The sequence below is a fragment of the Anabrus simplex genome, chromosome 1, assembly GCF_040414725.1.
Source record: "Anabrus simplex isolate iqAnaSimp1 chromosome 1, ASM4041472v1, whole genome shotgun sequence".
Classification (NCBI taxonomy): domain Eukaryota; kingdom Metazoa; phylum Arthropoda; class Insecta; order Orthoptera; family Tettigoniidae; genus Anabrus; species Anabrus simplex.
In genome coordinates, this window is record NC_090265.1 from 1,176,532,950 (window position 1) to 1,176,560,526 (window position 27,577).

General features: G+C 38.4%; 1 protein-coding gene across 1 annotated transcript in view; it reads right to left on the minus strand.

Annotated features, from left to right (window-relative positions):
* Positions 1 to 27,577, minus strand: part of LOC136858163 (uncharacterized) — a 159,135-nt gene that overhangs the window by 18,079 nt on the left and 113,479 nt on the right. The window contains exon 14 of the mRNA XM_068225437.1: positions 19,708 to 19,948. Within this exon, the coding sequence (XP_068081538.1) occupies positions 19,731 to 19,948 (218 nt within the window). The 3' untranslated portion in view covers positions 19,708 to 19,730. The remainder of the gene's footprint in view (positions 1 to 19,707; positions 19,949 to 27,577) is intronic.

The following is a 27,577-nucleotide window of genomic DNA, read 5'->3' on the forward strand; positions in this document are numbered from 1 at the left end:
AGAACTGGCTGAGTCAGCAAAGAGGATGCATCTGGATGTGCTAGGAGTAAGTGATATTCGGGTAAGGGAAGATAATGAGGAAGAGATAGGAGATTATAAAGTGTACTTGACGGGTGTTAGAAAGGGAAGGGCAGAGTCTGGGGTAGGGCTCTTTATCAGGAATACCATTGCACGCAACATAGTTTCTGTTAGGCACGTAAATGAGCGAATGATGTGGGTAGATTTGTCAGTGGGAGGAATTAGGACAAGAATTGTGTCCGTGTATTCACCATGTGTGGGTGCAGATGAGGATGAAGTTGACAAGTTTTATAAAGCATTGAGTGACATCGTGGTCAGGGTCAACAGCAAGGATAGAATAGTGCTAATGGGCGATTTCAATGCGAGAGTTGGGAATAGAACTGAAGGATACGAAAGGGTGATTGGTAAATGTGGGGAAGATATGGAAGCTAATGGGAATGGATGGGAATGGGAAGCGTTTGCTGGACTTCTGTGCTAGTATGGGTTTAGCTGTTATGAATACATTCTTCAAGCATAAGGCTATTCACCGCTACACATGGGAGGCTATGGGTACCAGATCCATAATAGACTATATCTTAACAGACTTTGAATTCAGGAAATCTGTTAGGAATGTACGAGTTTTTCGCGGATTTTTCGATGATACAGACCACTATCTGATCTGTAGTGAACTAAGTATCTCTAGGCCTAGGGTAGAGAAAGTGAAATCTGTCTGCAAACGAATGAGGGTAGAAAGTCTCCAGGATGAGGAAATTAGACAGAAGTACATGGATATGATTAGTGAGAAGTTTCGAACAGTAGACAGTAAGCAGGTTCAGGATATAGAAAGTGAATGGGTGGCATACAGGGATGCTGTAATAGAAACAGCAAGGGAATGCCTAGGAACAACTGTGTGTAAAGATGGGAAAAGGCGAACATCTTGGTGGAATGATGAAGTGAGAGCAGCCTGTAAACGTAAAAAGAAGGCTTATCAGAAATGGCTCCAAACAAGGGCCAAGGCAGACAGGGACTGGTACGTAGATGAAAGAAACAGAGCGAAACAAATAGTTGTTGAATCCAAAAAGAAGTCATGGGAAGATTTTGGTAATAACCTGGAAAGGCTAGGTCAAGCAGCAGGGAAACCTTTCATGGACAGTAATAAAGAATCTTAGGAAGGGAGGGAAAAAGGAAATGAACAGTGTTTTGAGTAATTCAGGTGAACTCATAATAGATCCCAGGGAATCACTGGAGAGGTGGAGGAAATATTTTGAACATCTTCTCAATGTGAAGGGAAATCATCATGGTGGTGTTGCAAACAGCCAAGCTCATGGGGAGGAGGAAAAGGATGTTGGTGAAATTATGCTTGAGGAAGTGGAAAGGATGGTAAATAAACTCCATTGTCATAAGGCAGCAGGAATAGATGAAATTAGACCTGAAATGGTGAAGTACAGTGGGAAGGCAGGGATGAAATGGCTTCATAGAGTAGTAAAATTAGTGTGGAGTGTTGGTAAGGTACCTTCAGATTGGACAAAAGCAGTGATTGCACCTATCTATAAGCGAGGGAACAGGAAGGATTGCAACAACTATCAAGGTATCTCATTGATTAGTATACCAGGCAAAGTATTCACTGGCATCCTGGAAGGGAGGGTGCGATCAGTCGTTGAGAGGGAGTTGGATGAAAACCAGTGTGGTTTCAGACCACAGAGAGGCTGTCAGGATCAGATTTTCAGTATGCGCCAGGTAATTGAAAAATGCCACGAGAGGAATAGGCAGTTGTGTTTATGTTTCGTAGATCTAGAGAGAGCATAGGACAGGGTACCGAGGGAAAAGATGTTCGCCATACTGGGGGACTATGGAATTAAAGATAGATTATTAAAATCAATCAAAGGTATTTATGTTGACAATTGGGCTTCAGTGAGAATTGATGGTAGAATGAGTTCTTGGTTCAGGGTACTTACAGGAGTTAGACAAGGCTGTAATCTTTCACCTTTGCTGTTCGTAGTTTACATGGATCATCTGCTGAAAGGTATAAAATGGCAGGGAGGGATTCAGTTAGGTGGAAATGTAGTAAGCAGTTTGGCCTATGCTGACAACTTGGTCTTAATAGCAGACTGTGCCGAAAGCCTGCAGTCTAATATCTTGGAACTTGAAAATAGGTGCAATGAGTATGGTATGAAAATTAGCCTCTCGAAGACTAAATTGATGTTAGTAGGTAAGAAATTCAACAGAATTGAATGTCAGATTGGTGATACAAAGCTAGAACAGGTCGATAATTTCAAGTATTTAGGTTGTGTGTTCTCCCAGGATGGTAATATAGTAAGTGAGATTGAATCAAGGTGTCGTAAAGCTAATGCAGTGAGCTCGCAGTTGCGTTCAGCAGTATTCTGTAAGGAGGAAGTCAGCTCCCAGATGAAACTATCTTTACATTGGTCTGTTTTCAGACCAACTTTGCTTTATGGGAGTGAAAGCTGGGTGGACTCAGGATATCTTATTCATAAGTTAGAAGTAACAGACATGAAAGTAGCGAGAATGATTGCTGGTACAAACATGTGGGAACAATGGCAGGAGGGTACTCAGAATGAGGAGATAAAGGCTAATTTAGGGATGAACTCGATGGATGAAGCTGTACGCATAAACTGGCTTCGGTGGTGGGGTCATGTGAGGCGAATGGAGGAGGATAGGTTACCTAGGAGAATAATGGACTCTGCTATGGAGGGTAAGAGAAGTAGAAGGAGACCAAGACGACGATGGTTAGACTCGGTTTCTAACGATTTAAAGATAAGAGGTATAGAACTAAATGAGGCCACAACACTAGTTGCAAATCGAGGATTGTGGCGACGTTTAGTAAATTCTCAGAGGCTTGCAGACTGAACGCTGAAAGGCATAACAGTCTATAATGATAATGTATGTATGTATGTATGTATGTATGTATGTATGTATGTATGTAGTAGGGATTTTTAAGTCCAAAATTTTAGAACATAATATTACACAAACTTTAGTACAACATATCTCCTTATATAAATTATGTACAGAAAAATTGATATGTAATGCTTTTAAAAGAAGTATTATCTACCTAATTACACATTTTCATTAACATGTTAATTAAATTTCATGAAAAAATTGAATTAAAAATTTTAAAAGAAAAAAATTACTTTGGAAATTGTATATGAAAGAAATGTTCGTGGTATCTCTACTTTTATGTAGAAGACATTCCCAGAAAGTTTTGTGAAAATCCATGTATTAGGTAAAAATATATTTTTATCTCTGGAGTGTTGCCTTAAGGTATAGAATATATAAAGTAACACTAATCACAACAAGTATCATGCTTGAAATAACTTGGGTCTATAGTCAATGAACATTGTGATCCCAAAAACGAAATCTTGTCCGGGATTGGACAAGCCAAAGATTTGTTCAACAGTATGAAGGCCCTATGGTATTCCTTAACCTTCAGCTCTGAGTTCAGACATTATGATGCTATGTTTTCCCTATCCTTCTGTATGGTTTTGAAGGATGGATGCTCATCCCTTTGCTGGAGAGACAGATTGAAGCTTTCAAAATGTACTTTTACAGAAGAATGCTTTGAATATCCTGGGTAGAAAGGGAGATCAATCAGGAAATCCTCAACTTGTTAAATTAAAAAGAGCTTCTAACAACCATTGAGGAGCAAAAGCTCAGGTACATCATGAGAAGTCAACAATATGAACATCTCCAACTCATCATAGAGGGGAAAACAGAAGGGCAACCATCTGTGGGAAGATGGAGAAATTCCCAGCTTAAAGACTTGAGTCACTGGTGTGGATGAACTTCTATTGAAATTTTTGAGCCACTGTTTCATGAGTAATCATAATCAATTAGATCGCTAACCTTCATAGGGGGATGGCATCCTAAGAAGAGAAGAACACTAGTCGTGTGATGCTACAAGTAATGATCCATTATATTATGCCATTTTATACATCTCTTTTCTATGTCATTGCAAATTTCTTTCTCCTAAACATCATGGAAATGTTTTACTTTGACAGTACAACAGGACCTTCCATGGCATGCTTGGTGATGTGTTAGAGTGAGTGAGTCTCCACAGTATCAAATGATTTGAAAGTGAAAGTGAGAGCGATCAAAACTTGTACAAAAGTGAAGTTTGTATTTATCAATGAGATCCCTACATTATTTTCTATATTGATATCACATTTCTTTTTAAATCATTAAAAAAATGGGTTGCCAATTGGAAGTCCAGCCACAGCCAGTGCTACCAACATAAGACCGTCTAGTGAAGTGTACGCTGGATGCCTTCCTTTATAAAGTGCCTTCATTAGCTCGGGCAGCTTCATTGAAAAAATTGTGCAGGCCATATCAACCTGTATAACAGAAATGTTCAATAAGAAGCTCAAAAAACTTTAAAATTTAATTGCATGAAATAAATGTCATGTTTAGAGCCTGTATTGACAATGAATACTTATATAAGGGGCAATCAAAAAGTTTCAGTTTGGTGGCCGTACAGTCCTGAATCAGGATGCCAATCAGGCAGAATCACCCTGAGCCTTGAGGCGTTCATCCCAACAATGCACCAGGTTGAAGGTTCGCATGTGCTAAAACACTGTGTCCTGCTGCGTGAAGAAGTCCATAACCGCCTGCTGCACATCCCCATCTGACAGGAAGTATTGACCCTTCAAGGCCGTTTTTGAGGGGACTGAAGGTGTGATAATCACATAGGGAGAGGTCAGGACTATAGTGCTGTGCTCGAGTATCTCTCACTTGAGTTGGCATACCTTCTGTGCGATGACCTTTGCGGTATGGGAACAGGTGTTATCATGAAGCAGCAGGAACCCTTGGCACAGTTTTTGTGGATGTTTCGCCATAATTGCCTGCTGCCATTTCTCCAGTGTTGTGCAGTATCATTCCCCAGTAACAGAGACACCAGGTTCCTTGAAATCGATCAGCAATGGGCCCCGGTAATCAAAGAACAGGGTGAGCTTCACCTTTCCTGCCGACGGTTGGTTTTTGAACTTCTTGGGACAAGGGGACGATGGATGGCACCACTGCATTGTCGATGCTTTCAATTTTGGTTCCCAGTGGTGGCACCAGCTTTCATTGCCTGCAACAGTGCGCTCCAGGACCGTGTTACCTTCCACATTGAATTGCATCATGTGCTGCATGCAAACAGCCATCCAGTGTGCTTTCTGTTTGGCATTCAATGCCTCGGGTATCGACTGGCTGCTGACCTTCCGGTGACCTAACTCCTGCTGGATAATGTGTTCCACGCTACCGGAGCTAATGTCGAGATCCTTTGCTAGCACACGAATGGTTATGCACTGGACTGCCCTAATCGCCTCATCCACCGCCTCCTTGTTGATGTCCATAATGGATGATGCTGGGCTCCCAGATCGACTGGTATCTTGTGTCAAAACGCAGCCTGCACAGAACTTAGTGCACCATTCCACAATGGTGGTTTTCAATGGACATGCTGCCCCATACATGGGCCCCAATGGTTGTCCACCGGTTTTGTCCTTTGGCAGCCAAGAACAGAATAAGAGCATGCTGGTCCTGTTTGGACGCATTTGGTAATAACGTTGTCATAGTTCACATGGCCGCGTTTAACGCACACACCTCGGCTCAACAGGACTGCTACACCAATCCCTTCGCCTTCATGTCTGTGTTTATATACCTGCATCAGAGTCACGCTAAGTTGCATGTCCGCAGCAGCAATGTCCTTAAATGGAAACTTTTTGATCACGCCTTATATTATCTTCAACTTTGTCCATCTTTTCAATACAAATCAGTATATTGTCATAAGAAAATACAATTATTATATCTCTGACGGTATTGTACATGTTTTGATCTGATGTAGGACATGTTCAGCTATATGATGACTAAATATAATTGAAGACATGAGTGCAAGAACTAGATAATGACCACATTTAGCGAAAATTAGCTTTTGACTTCTATTTGTAGCCATAACTGCCCTCTATCAGTTACTATAGAAGTTAATTTCAGAAAGTGCCTATTTTTCTCGCTAGGTGGCCTTTAAAATTCAACTGGTTCCTTTCTGAGTGCAAGACTTGGATAATAACCGGAATTATCCAGTTCTTGCTCTCAGTTGCCCTCGTGCTGAAGAAGAGTAAGGAAGGTGGCTGAATGCAGTGAGTTATTGTGTGCTCCAAATGCAAGCTTTAATTCAGAGGTAGGTTCCATTAAGAGCTGCATTTTAGTGCTAAATGTATAGAATGTATATTACAGAATATTCAGTTTAATGTTACATTGTATTCTACAACAATATTTTAGACCAAAATATTATATTCAAATAAATGTGGAAGTTTGAAGCCCACACTTTATGCTTTTATAAATTATTGTCATTTTTAGATACCACTACGAAGTTCTACTGATTCCTCTCCAGTAAAGAGTAAGAAAAGGACAAGAAAAGAAGATAACTGGCAAAGGAATGTTAGGAAACGAAATATTTTGAATGGAGAAGAATATATATCAACAGGGAAACTTGTGCCTGTAAAGACAGTTGCTCCAGATTGTTTTTGTAAGAGAAAATGTACAGCCAACTTCTCCAAAGATATTAAAGAAGGAATTCTTAGGAATTGAAACAAAATGAGTGATAAGAATGCTCAGGATGCATACCTCATGGGCTTAACCTCACATAATATTCAGAGATAAGCTTTAAATAAATATTAGTTTTAGACATATATTTTGTAGGAGCACTGAACACACAACAATGCAATATATTTTTGTTGTAGAAGGCGCCCTGATCTCAGCATGAAGTGGAGAAGGAAGAAGTAGCTTGCTGCAAGAAACAATGCAACTGAGAGTGAAGATGAGGATGAAGAAATAGGTGTAGAGCCATTATGTAGAGAACTACATTCCGCATGAAATTAAAACTCTGCGCATTTTTACTGACAACTGTGCAGGGCAAGACAAAAATATTTTGATGGTTCAGTAATTAAGTACACTAGCGGCTTCGGGCAGATTTGTCAAAATATATCACCATTTTCCAGAACGTGGAAATTCGTTCATGCCCTGTGATCGTACCTTCGCACAGATTGAGAAGCTAAAACTCAAGAAAGAGTATGTGTTTGTCCCTTAGGAATGGTATGATATTGTTTCATCTGCTTCCCAAAAATTTGCTGTGGTGAAAGTACACCAGGACGTGATATTTGATTTTAAACATCACTTGGTGTCATATTTTAAGAAAATAATAAAGAATGGTACTGAATCATTCAGAATAAGTAGGTACTATACATTTGTTTATGAAGGGAGAGAGCTGTCTGTTTCTGCTGGTCAAAACACTTTTGTTCATACAAAATTTTGTCTGTTCAAGACGAAACGTACTCCAATATTACATCCCGCCAAGTTGTACCAAACTCCACTGCCTTTGAATAACAAGAAGTACAGAGATGTGATGAAATTGGCACAGAAGTATATTCCTCCTGCACACATGAAATGGTATTCCAATCTCAGATGTGAACACAAGGATGAAGAATATGGCTCTGAAAGTGAGGCATCATACCACGAGTTCTAAAAACTGTTTTCAACCATATTTTACTTAATAATTATGTATGTCATGCACTGGGCTTTAAAACTCAATATTTCATAGTTAAAACATTAAAACATGTAATGGCATTCATTCTTCAATTTCTATTCCCGTTTTTGCATTCCTTCAAACATCTGAGTGCAAGGAATGGATAATTCCATCACACATTTTCTCGTTTTTTTATTATTTCTAAATGGAGTAGAGGGTTAAAAATTGAAACAGTAGTGTATATTCATATATACTTTCACATTAAACTGAAACCTTTAATGAATTATAGGATTTATATAGTTTTAAATGTTTTTCTCGTTTTTCTCAGAACTTAACTTTTGGTTATTAGCTAGTTCTTGCACTCAGGTCTTCAATTTTCAAAAATATGTAAAATATACAAAAAGAAGTAAATAGAAACATGTGAGTGTACACCATACACAAAACACACTGTTGCTCATTGGAAGTCCAATAATTGTGTTGGAGATCTAGTTATATTCAGGTTGGAAGTCCCAAGAAAACTGATGCCGAAGGAAATACATAAAGATTTTTAAAATAAAATGGAGGAGTAGGCCTACTCCTAAGTTGTGACCACAGTTAAAATTGACCAGTATTACATTGAAAGCATTGCATCCTTAGAACTCATTGGTTATTTGTTGACATATTACTGTATCAGGAAGACTTCTCTCCCCCTTCAACATTTTGGTGTTGTATTTCTTATATAGCTGCTAAAACTCAACCATTGTCCGGTCCCAAGTCTGAAATTGGAAAGGAGGAGGGTTAGGTGGCTTGGCAACCAGCTGTAAAAACTGCTAACGCCGAGTGTCGAGCGGCAGTAAATAACTCAACCACCCACAGGGGCCAACGGCTTTGGGCAGATAAGCCCCTTTGGGTGGGGTGATGGTCCCTTCAGTGTAGGAAATGACACTAGAACCCATCATTTGTGTTTTTGGCCCAACGGCAAATCAGACGAAGGAACCTCCTTTTTGTGGTTCTCAACGGTCGAGGAGGCAGATGAGGTCATGCCAGATGGACTGGCTGTGAAGGCGCAACTCAATGGTATTTAAGTCTGTGGCAGTCTATTGCAGTGATGGTACTAGAACCAGCACGCTACATTTCATTTGTGCCACAGAGTATAGTTCCGAGATCATAGTGTGTGGGTCACTTCCTTGCAAGCTGCGATCCACCTTAAACAAAATCCCGCTTGTAGCACTTTCCCCTACTGTCACACCCTTTAACTCAAGTCCAACAGCAATGGGATAAGGATGGTGGGGACAGGTTTTGGGTGAAACTGGAAGCCTCTAGTTCGAACCTACACATTGTCTGCAGATGTGGGATGGTCGTCTTTCTGAGACCCCATGACTACTCAGAAATTTGGTCCAGCATCTGTGTTTGGGCAGGCCTATTTAGGATCACCACTGCCCACCCTACATGGGGTAGGCTCTAGAAAATGTGGACTAAACATCAGTAGTCATACTCTCAGCCGGCTGGGAGGCCGCACCCAGTGGGTCACCCCTTATGTGGTTGAAAAACAGTGATTACCAAAACTTTGATTATAGGAACTTGGAATGTTCAAACCCTACTTGATTTGAAAAACAATAACAGACTTGAGAGAAGAACAGCGCTTGTCACCCATAAGCTTGGACAAATGAACATTGATATTGCTTCCTTAAGTGAAACCAGACTGTCTAGTGAAGGTAAACTTACAGAATTCAGCTCAGGTTACACACTCTTCTGGAAGGGAAATGATGATGGAGAACACTGCATTCATGGTGTTGGATTTGCTGTAAAGACCACATTGGTGAATGATTATCAGCTAACTCCAAACGCTGTCAGCGAAAGAATTATGACGAATCCCACTCTCTGGAAATAAATCTATGACATTCATCTCCGCATATGCTTCCACCTTGGATGCTGATGTAAAAGCTAAAGGCCAATTCTACAACCTGCTGAGCACTACCATCACCAAAGTACCACTAAAAGACAAGCTATTACTACTTGACAATTTCAACGCCAGAGTTGGTAAAGATCACCAATAATGAAGCAATGTGATGGGAAAACATGGACTTGGCAACTGTAATGCCAATGGTGTACTACTCCTTGGTTTATGTGCTAAACATGACTTTATAACTAATACTCAGTTCCACCTGCCTAATCGCTACAAGCCCACTTGGATGCATCCTTGCTCAAAGCACTGGCACATCCTTGACTATATCATCAACAGGCATTGTGATAAAAAATATGTCTTTGTTACAAGGACCGCGAGAAACATTGATGACTGCTGGACAGATCATAAGCTCTTTATTTTCCGGTTCAGAATCTCAATCTGTCGCAAACCAAAAAGATCCATCCACAACCTGTCCAGAAAGAAATACAATACTTCTAAACTTCAAATTGAATCCATTGCTACAGATTACAGAAATGCAATCTCACATAAACTGGCTAGTCATTCTGTCAGCAGTGATAGTACAAATCAGGAGTGGGCCATGTTTCAGAAGGTCATCACTGAGTCAGCTGAGGAAACAATTGGTTTTGTGAAGAAAAGAAAGACAAGACTGGTTTGATGAAAATAATGAAGAAATTAAGGGAATGATAATGCCAAACGGGAAGCCCATCTATCCTATCTTCAAGATCCATCTTGCAATGTGAATAAATCACATTTCTTGGAACATAAAGGGAGATGTCATGCAAAAAATTAGGGAAATCAAGAATAAGGTGGCAACAAAAAGCTGAGGAACTGCAAATACTATTTGATGCCCTGAAAAACTTCTATTTTGGCAAGACCAAAGCGATCACATGCAGTTTTAAAGCAGTTGACTGACTGTTATAGTTCTGCAGGTGTTAGAGCAGGAGATCCAGTGTCATCGACATACTGAAGTTCTGTCAACCAGGCAACTAGAGTACATCTTTGTGAGCGAAGTCTTGCCGGATTGAAAAGGTCTCCATCAAAACAAAATTTAATCTCCATGCCTAAGTTGCCAATTAGATCTTCATCGGGGTCATTGAAGATTGCTGACAACTCCATCATTTTAACTGATAATGGAGAAATTTTAGAGCATTGGAAGGAACATTTCTCTGCACTTCTAAATCATGCCTCCAATGTCACTGAGGACTTTCTTCATAATGTCTCACAGCAGCCCCAACAACCATGGATGGCAGTTCCAACCACATACAGAGACTTCACCAAAGCACTCAATCAACTAAGACCAAGAAAGGCTCCTTGTCCTGATAACATCTCTCTGGAACTGATACAAAATGGAGGTATACCCTTGAAGACTAGACTTTTCACACTCATCCTCTTAATTTGGGAAACTTGAGAAGTAGGCTACCTGACGACTTGAAGAATGCTACCATCATCACTATCTTCAAGAAAGGCAATCGTAGTGTATGTGGGAACTACAATGGTATATCGCTTTGTCAATTGCAGGTAAAATTCTCACAAGAATCCTATTAAACTGGCTCCAAGTTATCTCAGAGAGGATTTTGCCTGAGTCTCACAGTGGTTTCTGAATGTTCAGAGGCACAACAGATATGATCTTCTGTGCTAGATAACTCCAAGAAAAATGCAGAGCAGCAGCAGCCTCTGTCTTTAGTTTTCTATGATCTGGAAAAAGCCTTTGGTTCAGTACCAAGATCTGCTATGTGGAAAGTATTGAGACATTTTGAATGTCCTGAACTTTATGTGGAATTGGTTCAAGCTCTTCATGATGGCATGTCTGGGCAGGTTCTTCATGGTAACTCAGTATCAGAGTCATTCCCAATCACTCATGGATTGAAACAAGGCTGTGTGCTTGCTCCTACACTCTTTGCACTGTACATGGCTGCCATGCTGCATGTAGCAACTGCAAACAACTTAGGCATGGAGATTAAATTTCATTTTGATGGAGGCCTTTTCAATCCGGCAAGACTTTGCTCACAAAGATGTAGTCTGGTTACCTGGGTGACAGAACTGCAGTATGCCATGACACTGGATCTTCTGCTCTAACATCTGCAGAACTATAACAGTCAGTCAACTGCTTTAAAACTGCATGTGATCACTTTGGTCTTGCCATTGTTGCAAGAAAAAGTACTTGCACAACCTGCCCCAGTATGAACTCTTCCTGAGTTCAGTATCTGCATCTTAGACACAACACTGGAGCAGGTTGATATCACTTTTCATATCTTGTAAGTATCTTGTCTAAATGGTGTACCTGTGAACAAGATGTTGATAAAAGAATTAGGGCTATTCATGCAGCATTCAGACAGTTAATGCACAGAGTCTTCATGAATAATGACCTAAAACTGCATACCAAACTCATGGTGTACAAAGTAGTTGTCATTTCTATGCTGCTGTATGGCTGTGAAACTTGGACACTATTGCCATGATATCAAAAAACTTAAGCACTTCCACCAACAAAAAATGAGATACATCTTGAATATCAAGTGGGAGGACCATGTGACGAGCACTGCAGTTCTTGACAAAGCTCAGCTATTTAGCGTTGAAACAACAATCATCGCTCATCAATTGAGATGATTAGGCCATGTTCACTGAATGAGTGATATCAGGCTTCCCCACCAAATTCTTTATGGTGAACTTTGCTTTGGCAGTGGAGTTCATGGAGCCCCTTTTAAGCGTTTTAATGACCAGCTGAAACACATCATGAAGACAACTGGTATAAATGTACAGACATGGGAATAATGTGCTGTGGACCGTTAACTGTGGTAGAACACTACATCCACCGCTGTCAACTTGTTTGAAAGAGAATGCTGCAGACATCAAGAGGCAAGCGACAAGCAAGAAAACTCTGTCAATTACAACCCCACCCTCCTGCATCCATTTAGTGTGATTTGTGCGGGCGTATGTTTTATGCCAAGATTTGTCTGTTTAGTCATCACAAACACATCCATAAACTGAGTTGAACTGCTCACTTTATGCAGGAAGAAGTTATATATACTCGGATCAAGTTACAGCCGATGACGATAGCTTCTAAAGATAGGAGAACTCCTCTCAAGCTGAGATTGTGTAAATTCTCAAAAACGTTCAATAAATAGAAGATGGAAGAGAACTTGGAGAGTATATAAAGTTGGAAGATGGCTTTAGAAGTAGGAGGAGTTCTTCTCCTGGTCCCGTTGTAGGGGTAAATGTGCTAGTAAAACTTCATGTCCAGCAACTGTCAATCCTCTTGCAGTGAAACTTTAATGAAATATTAATGGCAAAACCAAGAAAAGTTATAGGTGCATTGTGAATGACAACAATGGCAGCCATTATTTGATAATAATAGTTGTTTCAAGAGAACTTGTTGTGGGGTTTTAGAATCATTCACCTAAATTTGAGTTTAATATATTACATTTTTTAGAATGCTAGAGTGCTTATTTGACCTTTCTTTTCAACTACACCTAATTTAAGCCTAAATAATTTAAGACACTCCATTCAAGTTTCATTTTACGCCAGTTAAATTCACCATTAGCTTATTGAGAGCCAAATTCTTGAACCTGAGACTTCAACCAGGTAACCTTTTCAGTTCACAACTTTGTTCCTAGATGGGGCCTCATTTGGTATCTCTCAAAGTGCTGGAATGTTTTTCCTAGGATTCCAAACAATGTAATATTTGAATTTTGAAACGAAATCACTGCTGCTAGACACTGTGTAGTTACCTTGTCACAACTGGTGATCATCAGCCAACGGCAGAGATATGGTTTTATGCATTGGTGTGGGACATTTGTATTCTATTTCCTTAGACTGCTCCCATGTAAATATGTTAATATAAATCTTAGTAATTACTTTTCCTAACATTTCTAATAGTGTAGTGTCAAAGTTTCATGTTGGACCACTGCTACTGGATGCTGTTATGTGCCTTACACAACTAGCAATCAACAGCCAACGGCCGGTAAGTTGTAATACACATTAATACCGAGGTCACAACAAATGATCAGCAGCCAACGACTGATATTGTTGTTTTATGCATTGGTGCCAATTACTTGTATATTTTTCCTTAGACTGCTCCCATCTACTGTAAATATGTCAATATAAATCTTTCTAATTACATTTCCTAACATTTCAAATAGTGTAGTGTCAGAATTTCAAGTTGGTCCTCTGCTGATGGATGCTGTTATATGCCTTCGTCCTACTGTAAATATGTTAATATTAATTCTTAGTAATTATAATTTAAATATAAATCAGGTACCTGATTTAACTTTGAGGAGGTACAGTAACTGATGATGCCTTCTATGAAAGGCGAAATATGTCTCACATTCTTATGGTAATAATGATAAATACCTAATTGTTAAAAATTTTGATGTATTGAATAGGTGAAATTATTAATAAACTCATTAGCATCCTACGGTACAGTTACTTGCGACCATGTCAGCTGCCCGATTACAGGGTCCGGGGACGACCTTCACCTAGTGCAACCCCTCTTAGGCTACAAGCTGGAAACTGGGCTCATTTTTCCATGCACATCCTTAGTACTGAAAAAGGAACAGTCCCTCTAAGCAATGTTTTGTGTGCTCAAAGCAGCAGAAAACAAGTGAGACAATGTGGCAGTGCAAGAAGTGCAAAATTCCACTACATCTCCCTGATTGCTTTGAAATCTATCACACAAAAACATTATTGTAGGTGAGTGCATGAATTCAATCACCTACTGACAAAATGTCAGGTTAATATCTTGTCTACTTCTCTTTGTACAAACTATTTTCCGTTGTGCTGCACAAACAGCTTCTCCACTGCGATTTAAATCTGAGCCAGTGTGACACACAGGGATATTTAAATGAGAGTTCATTGGGTACTGTACTTAATTTGTATGTACTGTGTGCATTTAGAAAGTGAGGAAGTAGGGAGCCTAAATATGAACCTGGTGAGAGATTGTCAAACTATTAGCTTGCTGCCCTCCATCAGCTGCTTATCTGCCAGCCTTATATTATTACATCAGTGATGATAAGAACAATGGCATGTAATGTTTTGTACAGATACAATGTTTAAGTTACTCTTTCTCTATGATTAGCCGGCCCCTTGGTGTAGGGGTAGTGTGCCTGCCTCTCGCCTGGAGGCCCCGGGTTCGATTCCTGGCCAGGTCAGGGATTTTTCTCTCGACCTGAGGGCTGGTTCAAGGTCCACTCAGCCTACGTAATTAGAATTGAGGAGCTATCTGACGGTGAGATGGCGGCCCCCGTCTTGAAAGCCCAGAATAACGGCTAAGAGGATGTGTCGTGCTGACCACATGCCCCCTCGTAATCTGCAGGCCTTCAGGCTGAGCAGCAGTCGCTGGGCAGGCCAAGGCCCTTTCAAGGGCTTTAAGTGCCATGGGTTTTGATTTGGTTTCTCAGTTATTAATTGTATTAAGATGGTAGTAAAAATAAGACAGTCTAATTTCAGTTCCTAACTAGGTATTCAGCAATAAATACCGTATAATCCTGAATACCACCCACAATTTTTTCCCCAGAATATTGGTTCTAAATCTTGAGTGCGGGTCATATTCAAGCCGTTCATTCTCATAAATATTTACTACGTTTACATGGAGTATTGAAATAGATTTGAATATGGTTACCGTACTCAATATGCCACATGTAAATGGGCATTCAGCTCTTATTGTGTGTTAGTTGCGTTCTGGAAAAAAAGATCAAATTTTTTCTCAATACAGTTACAGTGGCATGTAAACGCAAAATGTAAGGTAATGAAATACGGTAAATCAAAGAATATGGGTAAATATGCAGTAAATATGAAAGCCGCTGCTTGGATGCTTAATCGTCATTTGTTTCACAAGTGTTGCTGGCAGGCTGGGTGCACGAATAGCTGATCTCGTAGGATATCGTACTTTGCGAGAGTCAAGACTGTTGGTTACAGAAGTCTACCTCGCTCACATTTGAGTTCCGTATCTGTCCCATGAAAGTGCTGTCTCGATAGTAAGCGATGGATTCAAAACAGTGTCTGTGGTCATTTACTGTGCGTGAGAAACGTTAAGTTGTAAGTGAACCTTAAATATACGGAAATCATGCCGCTGGCAGAAAGTACAATATTGATGAATCGTGTATTTGTGATTGGCGGAAGAAGAAGGAAAAACTTCTAAAAAGTAACTGTGATCGCAGAGCATTCTGCGGGCAGAGTTCAGTGTTTCTGGAAATTCAAGAATGACTCCACAAATTTGTGATAAAAAAACGTGAGATAGGATATGGTGTTTCCAGTGAAATTAGTCAATTGAAAGCACTAGAGATCTCAAAAGAACTCAAAACACAGGGTTTTACTGCAAGCCACTTTTATCGGAGAAAGGGATTGTGCATTCGGAGACATACGTCTATTTCACAACATCTCCCTGGGGCGAATGATGAAAAATTAACGGCCTTTCAGCGTCACATTATTCATTTGAGGAAGCAAAATTGTTATTTGCTGTTGCAAATTGGGAATGCTGACCAGACACCTGTCTATTTTGAAATGCCATTGGAAAATACAGTGGATACTAAAGGTTCTAAAAGTGTAACCATCAGAACAGGTGGTAACGAAAAGCAACGATGCACGGTAATGTTGTGCATATTAGCGGATGGAACTAAACTCCCTACATATGTGGTTCTGAAAAGGAAAACACTTCCAAAAGGAAACTTGCTGTCCAGTGTTATTGTTAGAACACATGAGTCCGGCTGGATGGACAGAGCGTTAGTTGAGGACTGGGTGAAGTGTGCTTGGCAATGTCACCCGGGAGCTTTGTTACAAAAACAAAACATGCTTGTGTTGGACAGTTACCAAGGACATACAACTGACGCCGGAAAAGATATGATGAGAAAAGGAAACACCGATCTTGCAATAATTCCTGAAGGACTCATTTCTATTCCACAGCCATTAGATGTGTGCGTGAACTGGCCTTTCAAAACTGCAATGAAACAGTTGTACACCGAATGGATGTCTGATGGTGATCACGCGTTAACACCAACCGGACGAGTGAAGAGGCCTGAAGTGGGACTAATATGCTGCAGGATCAAGACTGCGTGGACACGCATTTCCAACAATCTAGTGTCCAAAAGCTTTAACGAAATGTGGAATTTCAAATTCAGTGGACAGTAGTGAGGACGACTATTTGTGGAAAGGTGCCAGCGACGAAAGTTCCTATGGTGAAACCTCAGATGATGACGGAGAATTGTGAATGATCTGAGTATTGGACCGATTTTATTTATGATTTTTGTGATGATTTCATTAACTGTAAGCTGTTTCAATTTATATTTGTGGTATATTTGAAGAAAATTAAATAGGTATGTAAGTTATTTGATTTTTGATATTTTTCCGCATTTTGCCGTCTCAAATTTAGGGTGCGGGTCTTATTCGGTGGCGGGTGGTATTCGGGATCATACAGTAACTTGCATCAAACCTTCCAAATCATGAAGGGCCCAAATTGTAGTTTCTTAATTGTGTAGATAAAGTTTTACAATATTATTTTGTAATTTTTAAGAATATGATAAGATATCGTAATCTATAATCTTCATTTCCGTATTGACAATTGCACAATTAAAAATAGGAGAGGATTTCCACCAATCAATACTTATTTATTGTATATATTAAACTACAGGACCGGTTTCGACCTCATATTCAAGGTCATCTTCAGCTGAACCATACATACATATTTATATAATGAAGCTTTGATTAAGATTGTGGTGTTGAAGGAATGCCATATGATGATGATGTACATTTAGTTACATACAAATGGGGCACGTCTTAGCGTGAACTGGCGTATATGTCATTCTGTACAATATTGCAACTGTATGTCTAAAATGTTGAAGGTCTTAAAACTAGTGTATAAAACACGTCTTTTCCTAAACTAACTTATATATATGTACAAGATAAAAACACTTCATGCATATGAACATTCGTTCTTGCTTGGTGGTCAATACATCGACTAACTTCCGTATTTAAGTCTTATTCACAGTTGTACACTTCAGCTGCTATTCTTAGAGTTTGTAAAATTGCATGGATAAAAGTTTTGTCTTCCTGTGCGTATGTGAGATAAAACACGTTCATTTTTAAAAAGGTGCCAAATGTATGGATGAAATTCAAGTAAAATATGTTCAGCTCTGCTGTGTGTGTTGCCCTTTTATTAGAACCAATTCATGTTGTCTTTTTGGCGTCCGTAAGTTTGGATGACATTGGTTTCAAAGTAGTGGCTCCTTTCCCATTTGTAGCTGTGCAATGATGTTATGTTTATTGTTGTTGGTGTAGCTGAGTTGTGTTTGACATGCGAGCTTGTATTGTTGTTGGTGTAGCTGAGTTGTGTTTGACATGCGAGTAACATCATTGCACAGCTACAAATAGGAAAGGAGCCACTACTTTGAAACCAATGTCATCCAAACTTACGGACGCCAAAAAGACAACATGAATTGGTTCTAATAAAAGGGCAACACACACAGCAGAGCTGAACATATTTTACTTGAATTTCATCCATACATTTGGCACCTTTTTAAAATTGAACGTGTTTTATCTCACATACGCACAGGAAGACAAAACTTTTATCCATGCAATTTTACAAACTCTAAGAATAGCAGCTGAAGTGTACAACTGTGAATAAGACTTAAATACGGAAGTTAGTCGATGTATTGACCACCAAGCAAGAACGAATGTTCATATGCATGAAGTGTTTTTATATATTGTTTTTATCTTGTACATATATATAAGTTAGTTTAGGAAAAGACGTGTTTTATACACTAGTTTTAAGTCCTTCAACATTTTAGACATACAGTTGCAATATTGTACAGAATGACATATACGCCAGTTCACGCTAAGACGTGCCCCATTTGTATGTGACTAAATGTACATCATCATCATATGGCATTCCTTCAACACCACAATCTTAATCAAAGCTTCATTATATAAATATGTATGTATGGTTCAGCTGAAGATGACCTTGAATATGAGGTCGAAACCGGTCCTGTAGTTTAATATATACAATAAATAAGTATTGATTGGTGGAAATCCTCTCCTATTTTTAATTATGATAAGATACTTATTAAGAGAAATAAGAAATGTGCAACATTAATTTCTTGTAAAAAAAAAAACTAGTACATAACTTGATCACATTGACAGAATGAGTGAAGGATAGGATTAAAGATGGATCAGAGAGAACATTTAACCAGTAATAAAGTTTACATAGGAGAGTAAATTTGGGTTATCCATGTAATAAAAATGAGAGAATTGAGTAGGTAAGGTTGAAAGAACTACTCTTAAAAATAAGAGGGTTACCCTGGAGGCAGATCTTAGCCTTATTTCTTGCAATACTAATGGTAGAACCTGAACAGGGAGAGAGAGGATATCTGTCAAATATTTTTAACTGCTCTTTAATACTTCAATTTGTCATGCTTGAATGTGTTCACCAGTCCACAAACTAGTTTGATAAAGTTCCGCATGCCACCATATCCTGAGGTACTTTTTATATAAACTATTGCATCCCACATCTATATTCTCTAGAAAAGTTTCTTTTTCAGGTATAATTCTGTTCTTTCAGATTCTAAATTTATTTATTCCTAAATTAGTTTTGAGAGACACCTAACAGTTATTAAAAAAATTAAAAACATGAGAGAAATCCAGACAAGTTCTGCTTTATGCAGAGGTCATTGTCATCATAGTAACAGAGTTTGAGCAGAAACTTTAAAGGCAATAACTGAATGTTCTGCAGAACTGGAATAGAAAGGAATGGAAATAAATGCAATGCAGGGCAAGACGAAGACAGTAGCCAGAGGATAGCAGCAGGATTATGAGATGAATATCATATGTGAGGGAGAAGTACTAGAACAAGTTGACTCTTATGAATATCTCGGAACAATCTTCATAGAGGATGCAAAGAAATTTTGAAGTGAATGAAGATGGCAAAATAAACATTCTAAGGAAGGAATAAAGCAATTAAAAATAAACCAAACACAATACTGTATTCAAAACTATATTTGCTCCAGTTCTACCATATGAGTGGGAAAGATGGGAAATAGTTGATAAACATGAAAGCAAGATAACAGCAGCTGAAATAAAATATTACAGAAAGATTATCAATAAAACAAGATGAGATAGAATCAGTTCTAAACTAGATGCTAGGAATAAAATAATATTTATTTGAATTTAAAAACTTTGAAACAACATTTAGTTTTTTCTTTTCACTTCTTTATATACCATAACAGATTATTATTTTTTGAAACTTCACTGAAATCTATTTGTTTTGAAGTACATATAATAAATTATCAAGGGGAGGAAGACTCACCTACTACACACACTGCACTTAAGTCACTTATCCTCATCAGCCCAGTGTACATGTCGACTGCTGTCATAACCAGGAAAATCATCTTGTAGTTTGTGTTCATCTTGTGGTGAAGTTAACCGTCGTCGCCAGTGGGTAGCAACATAGCACGCTATTAAGATTACAAACTGGAGCAAGACCCAAGCCAGTGCCACACCAAGTAAAGTACTCCACTGCATACATACGAGGTCTGCATCATCTGTACCTGTCATCAGAAATGAAAACAGTAAGAAATAGGATGAGCATCACCAAATTTTACTAAAAGTATTTCAGAGGATCATCAGTCAAATTTGAAACTTGAAGTTATTGCTAGAAAAAACATGAAAAAAAACAAGAATATGAATTATTCAGGAGAAAGAAGCTGTTTTTGTTGATTTAGAAAACAAAGATCAAGTTGAGGAGGGGATACCATCATCAACAAAATGTAAACATATCTTGTGATGGCTGAGGATGACCTTGTAAGTCAGTGGAAGATTTTCATTTCAAAACATTCTTGGACATGTACCAAAAATAAAGGAACAAGGACCCATATACAATACACGGAAGTTTAAAATGACTTGGAGACAAATTTATGGAGTTATCAACCACATTGAACACAATAGAGAAATTGGAAAATGTGCAATTGATCAAGTTTATATGGAAGAATTTATTTAAAACAAAATAGGAGATGGAGCATTGGATTGGTAAGAGTAGATATTTGTTTCATCCCAAACACTCTCTCCAAAGTGACTCCTATTTAACAAAACTTAATGGCATTTAAAAATTTGGTTCCATAAAGTAAGTAAACTAGGCAACAAAACTTTTAAAGAAGATAAAGAAAAAAGACATAAGTTACTGTAAAATGGTTACAATTTTCTTCAGTTCATTAATGAACTGTGACAAGAGAAAGAGATTCCAGATGCCAATATTTGGAATTTATATTAGTAGTCCCATTTTGAATATGAAATGGCAACACAAAGAAGTTATGACTTCCATGGTGTAAAAATGTTTTAAGTAATCTTGTTTGGCAAAACAGTTTTACACACTTCCACTGTGCATTATCACATTCCTAAAACTGGAGAAATAAGATATGAGATGTTTTCTGAGAAATGAAAAGTTTGGACTGAGGGTACATGTTAACATTACTGTATAAATGGATGCCTTCAAATGTGTCATCATTGACTATTCCTCCTCCAGGAAGATGGGGAAAGCATATGTATGTGACTGATCCCAAAAAGCTTTTCGTCTGCAGTTAAAGGAAGATGGAGGAAATCATCATCTTTTGGATTCACAAAGTGGCACTTTAATCTCTGATGAACAAACATGTGCAAATTGAATACATACCAAAAGGAACTATGTATCTTTGCTAGCCATATGATCTTGGGTCTTTCCGACAACTAAAATGTTTAGCTCATTAAATATAAAACATTTGTTGAACAAGTCTTTTACACAGTCAGTCAAAATTAAAACCCAAAAGCAGATTGTTTGTTTGTAGCCAATCTCTAGCACTTAATAATTTCAACTTGACTTTTTCATACCAATGTTGAGACATGGCTGGGAAGTGATTGGTTATTCCATTAACGTTACTGTAAATGTACTAAAATTTGATACTGTCTCACAAATTAATTTATTGATTTGATTATAAAAGAATGTGCTGAAAATGATTGTACCAGTTTCTTATTTGTAAGATTTGCACATTACTGCCTTGTATTCTGCCATTCACATTTTGTGCTAGATTTTCACTATCACGTCATGAACTTATGCTAGATTGTGTTACGATTTGATCAATTTAAATGTAACAGCAATGAATGTGAGAGTTCATTCTGTATTATTTGCATATGCAGTATTAAACACTGCTTGCTTTAAACCATTAATTATTGTTTTATTCATTTGTTAATAAAATAATCTTTGTGAATAAAATGTTCCAAATTACATCAAGTAATAACATTTTCTTAACTTGCTATGCTGTGTCTACAACTACAGGCAGCTGTATATGGTGGGGATAGTGAAGAACGGAATGTGGGGGGTGAGAAGGTGAGGAAAGACAGCTGCTGGCTGTGAGCGCTTACATCTATTGTATTTAGATTGATGTTTTCACGGCCCATAATTGTAGATATTATGATAAGCTTTTGGGGTTTTGCCATGTAGGAAAATAAGGTGGAATTCTTTACATTTCACAGTGAACATTGCTCTGTTTACGAGCAAGACTTCTGCAATAATGAAGGTTTGAATTTAAGAAATAGAATTCTATTCTTCTATCCCATCAGCCTTGTGTTGCACTTTATGTTCTTTTATTTTGATTTATTTCTTCTACCACATTTGTCCCTGCTTTGTCTGGTAACCTGCTGTTTACGCACATATGTTGAATCTTAATTGGAGCTAAAATGGTGTCGTCACCTCGCACTCGGAAGGCTAGTATGCAGTGAGCCATCCAGTGATGAACAAGAGTACCACTTAATATAGACCAACAGTAAAGCATTCTTAAATTCAAACCTTCATCATAAGAAAAGTCTTGCTCACGAACAGATGAGATTTTCTTCTCATGAAGTGGAGCAAAGTTTTCTGCGAAACATAAAGAATTTCACCTTTTTTTCTGACACAGCAGAAGTCCAAAAGCTTATTATAATGTCTACATAGCTATATCAATCAGAACATGTGCATACAAACTTAGAGTTCCCAAACCCCCACTTTAAAATTACTAGCAATAAATTGACACCTGTCATAATTCTGCATGACACTGTCATAAATTTATGCATTGAGAAGTACTTAAAGTTATTAATAATTTGAATTACATGAGAACTATTCCCTAAGCCATGGCTACTGTGTTATGTTTTCCAATAAAGCAACTTGATGTGTAATTCCACTGCTTGAATTTGAAGGCCACTGGAATGTACTTTTCAATGCTGGCAGTAAATAGGATCCAGGTACAGCAGCTAATGGCAAGGGGCAATCAAAATTTAAGTAAATAGAAATTATTGTTTTATTATGAATGAAATGAACACAAATTTTGTGCATCTGCAATGTCTTTTGTATAATTCAGAATACTGTCAACACAGAAATACCTATATGAGTGGATAATTCCTGTACAGACCAGTGCCTGTCTTCTGTTGAGCATATTTCAATGAAGATCACTGATACATCTGTGAGACTGGACAAGAGACATCCACCCAGTTACAGTCAACAGTTGCTATGCATCCACATTTGAAAGCCTCAAAAGCTTTTGACAACTAACACCTGTCAAAATTCTGCATGACACTGTCATAAATTTCTGCCATAGCGAGCTGCCATTTTCACACATGATCGCCGTTCAATTATCTTGGAGCACGGGGGCCGGCAGCACCCTAACTTTTTTGTACATTGTTAAGCTGCAACCAGTGCATACAAATGTCTGTTGGTGACATTCAGTAAAGAGTGATACAGGTTTTCAAATGGTATACTGGATTTACAATGTTTGGAAGATATAATATGATTGCCATGACTTATGAAACAACTTCCATAGGTTAAAGAAACAAACCTTGAAATAACATTGTATTAAGTCCAATGTGTTTCAGATATTGTAATGCCTTTTAGAATATTGTAGAGTATAATAAGTAATTAATTCAATCTAAATATACAGTAGTTTCAGTACATACACCACAATTACTGTGTATCTCTTTTCAACTGAAATTTACAACAAAAAGTACATCTGAAAGGAGGAAAAGTTAGAAATACTGTACGTTTGATTAGATACTATCCAAGGCCTTTACTGCTATCAGAACATGATACCAGATTATCCAACATAACTGAGGACAGGTACAAAAGCTTGCTTAAAGTGGCCTTGGAAGAACAAAGGATAAAAAAAGTGATAATTTTGTACTAGATAATTCAAGGAGTTAGAAGGAAAATTAGTGCAGCTGAACTTCTTTGAAGAGCAACATGGTTTGGGAGGTTTTAAGCAAATATCTCCAAAGATAAGGCAGGTAAGGAAGAAATACATTATCAATTTCCAAAGAAACTGAACTGAAAAATAGTGTAGTGTAGTGTAGTATACCAAAGCCCTAACCTTGATGCAGCATACTAACTCAGTTATGACTACCGTAACATCAACAAACCTTGATTCCTTCAGCAAATAATTGCTGAGCTGTTTGTTGAATATTTTAAAGCTGCAATCTGCAAATGTAATCTACAAATAGCTCTTGCCTCCAGGTTTACTTGAATAAAATTTAAAATGCCATTTTAATTTCCTGATTTGACATCTTTTATTAAGATACAGTGCTGTTTGTATAACAATACAAAAAGAAGCTTACAGTACTCGTGTTTACTTCTTGTCATACTTCCACTGAGAGTTAAAAATAATTGATTTTTTTACATTTTCAGTCCTCAGAAGTCCTACCTGTAGCTGTTTATATGAAAAATATTTGAAAAAAATCTATTTTAAGATGCTTGAAGGTGTTAATAATAATAATAATAATAATGCTACTTGCTTTACGTCCCACTAACAACTTTTACGGTTTTCGGAGACACCGAGGTGCCGGAATTTTGTCCCGCAGGAGTTCTTTTACATGCCAGTAAATCTACCGACATGAGGCTGACATATTTGAGCACCTTCAAATATCACCGGACTGAGCCAGGATCGAACCTGCCAAGTTGGGGTCAGAAGGCCAGCGCCTCAACCGTCTGAGCCACTCAGCCCGGCACTTGAAGGTGTTATGGTGAAAAGGAACCTACAGGAAATAGAAGACCTTCTAAATGGACTATTTACCTTCATAATGTACTGTATAATTCCACAGCTATTCCACAGCACTCTAGGAACACCTTACATCAAGTATATTATAAAAGCATGGACTGTTCTGCTCTTAGAGATAAGTGGTGAATTTCGTTTACTGCTCAGTTCCCCCCTGTCACAGTGAAATAATACCCAGTCTGAGTTATTTCTATGATCATAAGAAGTATGTTGATGAAAGTTTAATAATAAACTGTCCAGCAGTCTTGAGATTAGCCCATACAACTGTATAAACTTTATCTCTTTATAATACTGTAGTAGCATAGACTAAAGAAAATAAATTAAACTAGATACAACTCAGAAGTAAAATGTAGTCATAAAAGTGGAGGGTAACTATTCTCTATAATGAATAGGAGGAGTGAAAACACTGACTTTGGACACTGATTTTGGTAAAGGACAAAACTGGAGCATTATCGACAATACAAGCAAGAATATAAAACATGTTGGAGGAGTATTTTCATGACTTGTTAAATTAATAACATGCATTAATCAAGCAAAGAAAGATACCAAATAAGCAAGATTAGAAATGGAAACAAAGATCGGTACTGACAGGTTTTGGGGGAGGCGGGGGCAAAAAATAAAATGGCGTATGGCTTTTAGTGCCAGAAGTGTTCAAGGACCTGTTCGGCTTGCCAGGTGCAGGTCTTAGTATTACATGTGATAAAATTCATTTTGGGGTCCGTATTGAAAGTATTTGTATAAATACCACTAGTATGTTTTTATTATTCTCCCACCTATTCAATACAATACAATCTTAAAAGTTAGGACTTTGACCTTATCAAAATGTTAACATAAAATTAATAATGGTACATGTTTCGCCTATCAATAGTAGGCATCATCAGCCATTTTTACCTTAGGAATAGATCAGGTACCTGATTGGGAATGACTTATGAATGCTGTTAAAAACTATGTCTTGTAAAATAGATTAGAGATCGTGAAATAACTAAAATATAAAAAATGTTGTATACTATTACTTAACAATATTTGTGTTAATATTTAAGTCTAAAAATATACAACATAGGTGGTTGGTTCTTGATATTAAAAGATGTTACAATAAAGATAAAAATAAGAAAGTACATTCCATATAATTTTCAAATGACATGTTAATATCAAGAACCAACCACTTATGTTGTATATTTTTAGACTCAAATATTAACACAAATATTATTAAGTAATAGTATACCACATTTTTTATATTGTAATAGTTGTTTCACGATCTCTAATCCATTTTACAAGACATAGTTTTTAACAGCATTCATAAGTCACTCCCAATCAGGTACCTGATCTATACCTAAGGTAAAAATGGCTGATGATGCCTACTATTGATAGACGAAACATGTACCATCTAATATATTAATTTTATGTTAACATTTTGATAAGGACAAAGTCCTAACTTTTAAGATTGTATTGTATTGAATAGGTGGAGAATAATAAAAACACACTAGTGTTATTTATAGGTGCAGGTCTTTCTATTTGACGCCCATAGGCGACTTGTATGTCGTGATGAGGATGAAATGATGATAAAGACAACACATACACCCAGTCCCTGTGCCAGAGAAATTAACCAATGATGGTTAAAATTCCTGACCTTTGTGACCAAAGGCCAGCACGCTAACCATTTAGCCATGGAGCCGGACTTTAGGGGGCAATGCATAATATCATCTTGATAACACTTAGCTTAGAAACACACCTTCAAAATATTGTCAAATAGCATATCTTAGTGGTGCAGCAACAATATATCCGTGAAATTAGGTTGAAAGCTACACTAGTGTCCAAAAGTTAAGCATAAGTTACGAGTAAGCAGGGCAACAGGAAATAGGCTGCAAATCACACGACATATGCACCTACCAACCGTATGTGTTCGCTCTGTATTGGAAAGGAGTGTTCCCTGCTTTGACTAGCGGCATAACCACAAGGTAAACACAGCCAGTGCCTGCGCCCCATATTCCCTCAGTCGTGTTTGTCCTGTTATAGTGTGCAGAGCATAGCCTTGTGGTGAACGTGACAACATAATGGAACAACAACGCCATTTGGAGCCCGTTTCTCAGGGTAGAATACTCGGCCACCTGGAAGAAGGCCAGACACAGACCGAAGTCGTCATATCCTTAAATGTGCCACAAAGTGTCATTTCCAGGCTTTGGAGATGATTTCAAGACACAGGAGATGTTAGTCGTAGGCCAGTCCCAGGTCAACCAAAGGTAACCACCCCACAGTAGGACCGATATCTGGCCTTAACTGCCCGATGAAATCAGAGTGCACCTGCAAGACAATTGTCAGCAAAGCTTGCAGCTGTCTCAGGGGTTGCCGTTTCCCTGCAAACTGTGTACCGGAGGCTCAGAACAGCAGAGCTGTTTGCCCGATGACCAGCGGTGTGCGTGCCACTCACTCCAGCACAGAGACAGGCCCGTTTACTGTGGAGCCATCAACATCGAAACTGGACCATGAATGAATGGAGGCATGTGCTCTTCACAGATGAATTCTGCTTCAGTTTGCAGAATGATTCCTATCGCACATTAATCTGAAGAGAACTGGGTAGCCGATACAACCACAGAAACATCATGGAACGGGACCAGTATGGTGATGGTGGCATCATGATGTGGAGCGGCATCATGTTGAATGGCTGTATGGCCTTGCACATCTTCATAGGTGGTCCAAGGAACACTGTTAACGCTCGAAGATACAGGGATGAGGTACTGAGACCACATGGGCGACTCTTCAGAGGTGCGGTTGGTCCAGGCTTCCTTTTAATGGATGATGATGCCTGATCGCACCGCACTGCTCTGGTGGATGAATTTCTGGCTGGGGAAGACATTCATCACATGGACTGGCCAGCGAGGTATGCAGATCCGAATCCTATAAAACATGCCAAGTGTGCATTGGGGAGGCGAATTGCATCCTGTCAGCCTCCACCAAGGACTCTCCAAGACCTTCGAATTGCCCTTTTGGAAGAATGGGATTGACTGCTTCAAGAGCTCTTCGACCTTTGATAAAAAGCATGCCACGTCACTACAAAGCTTGTGTGGCCATTAGAAGTAACCATACACCCTATTAACAGTATATTTTGTTGGGGAAGTCATTGCCAAGTTTTGTTAG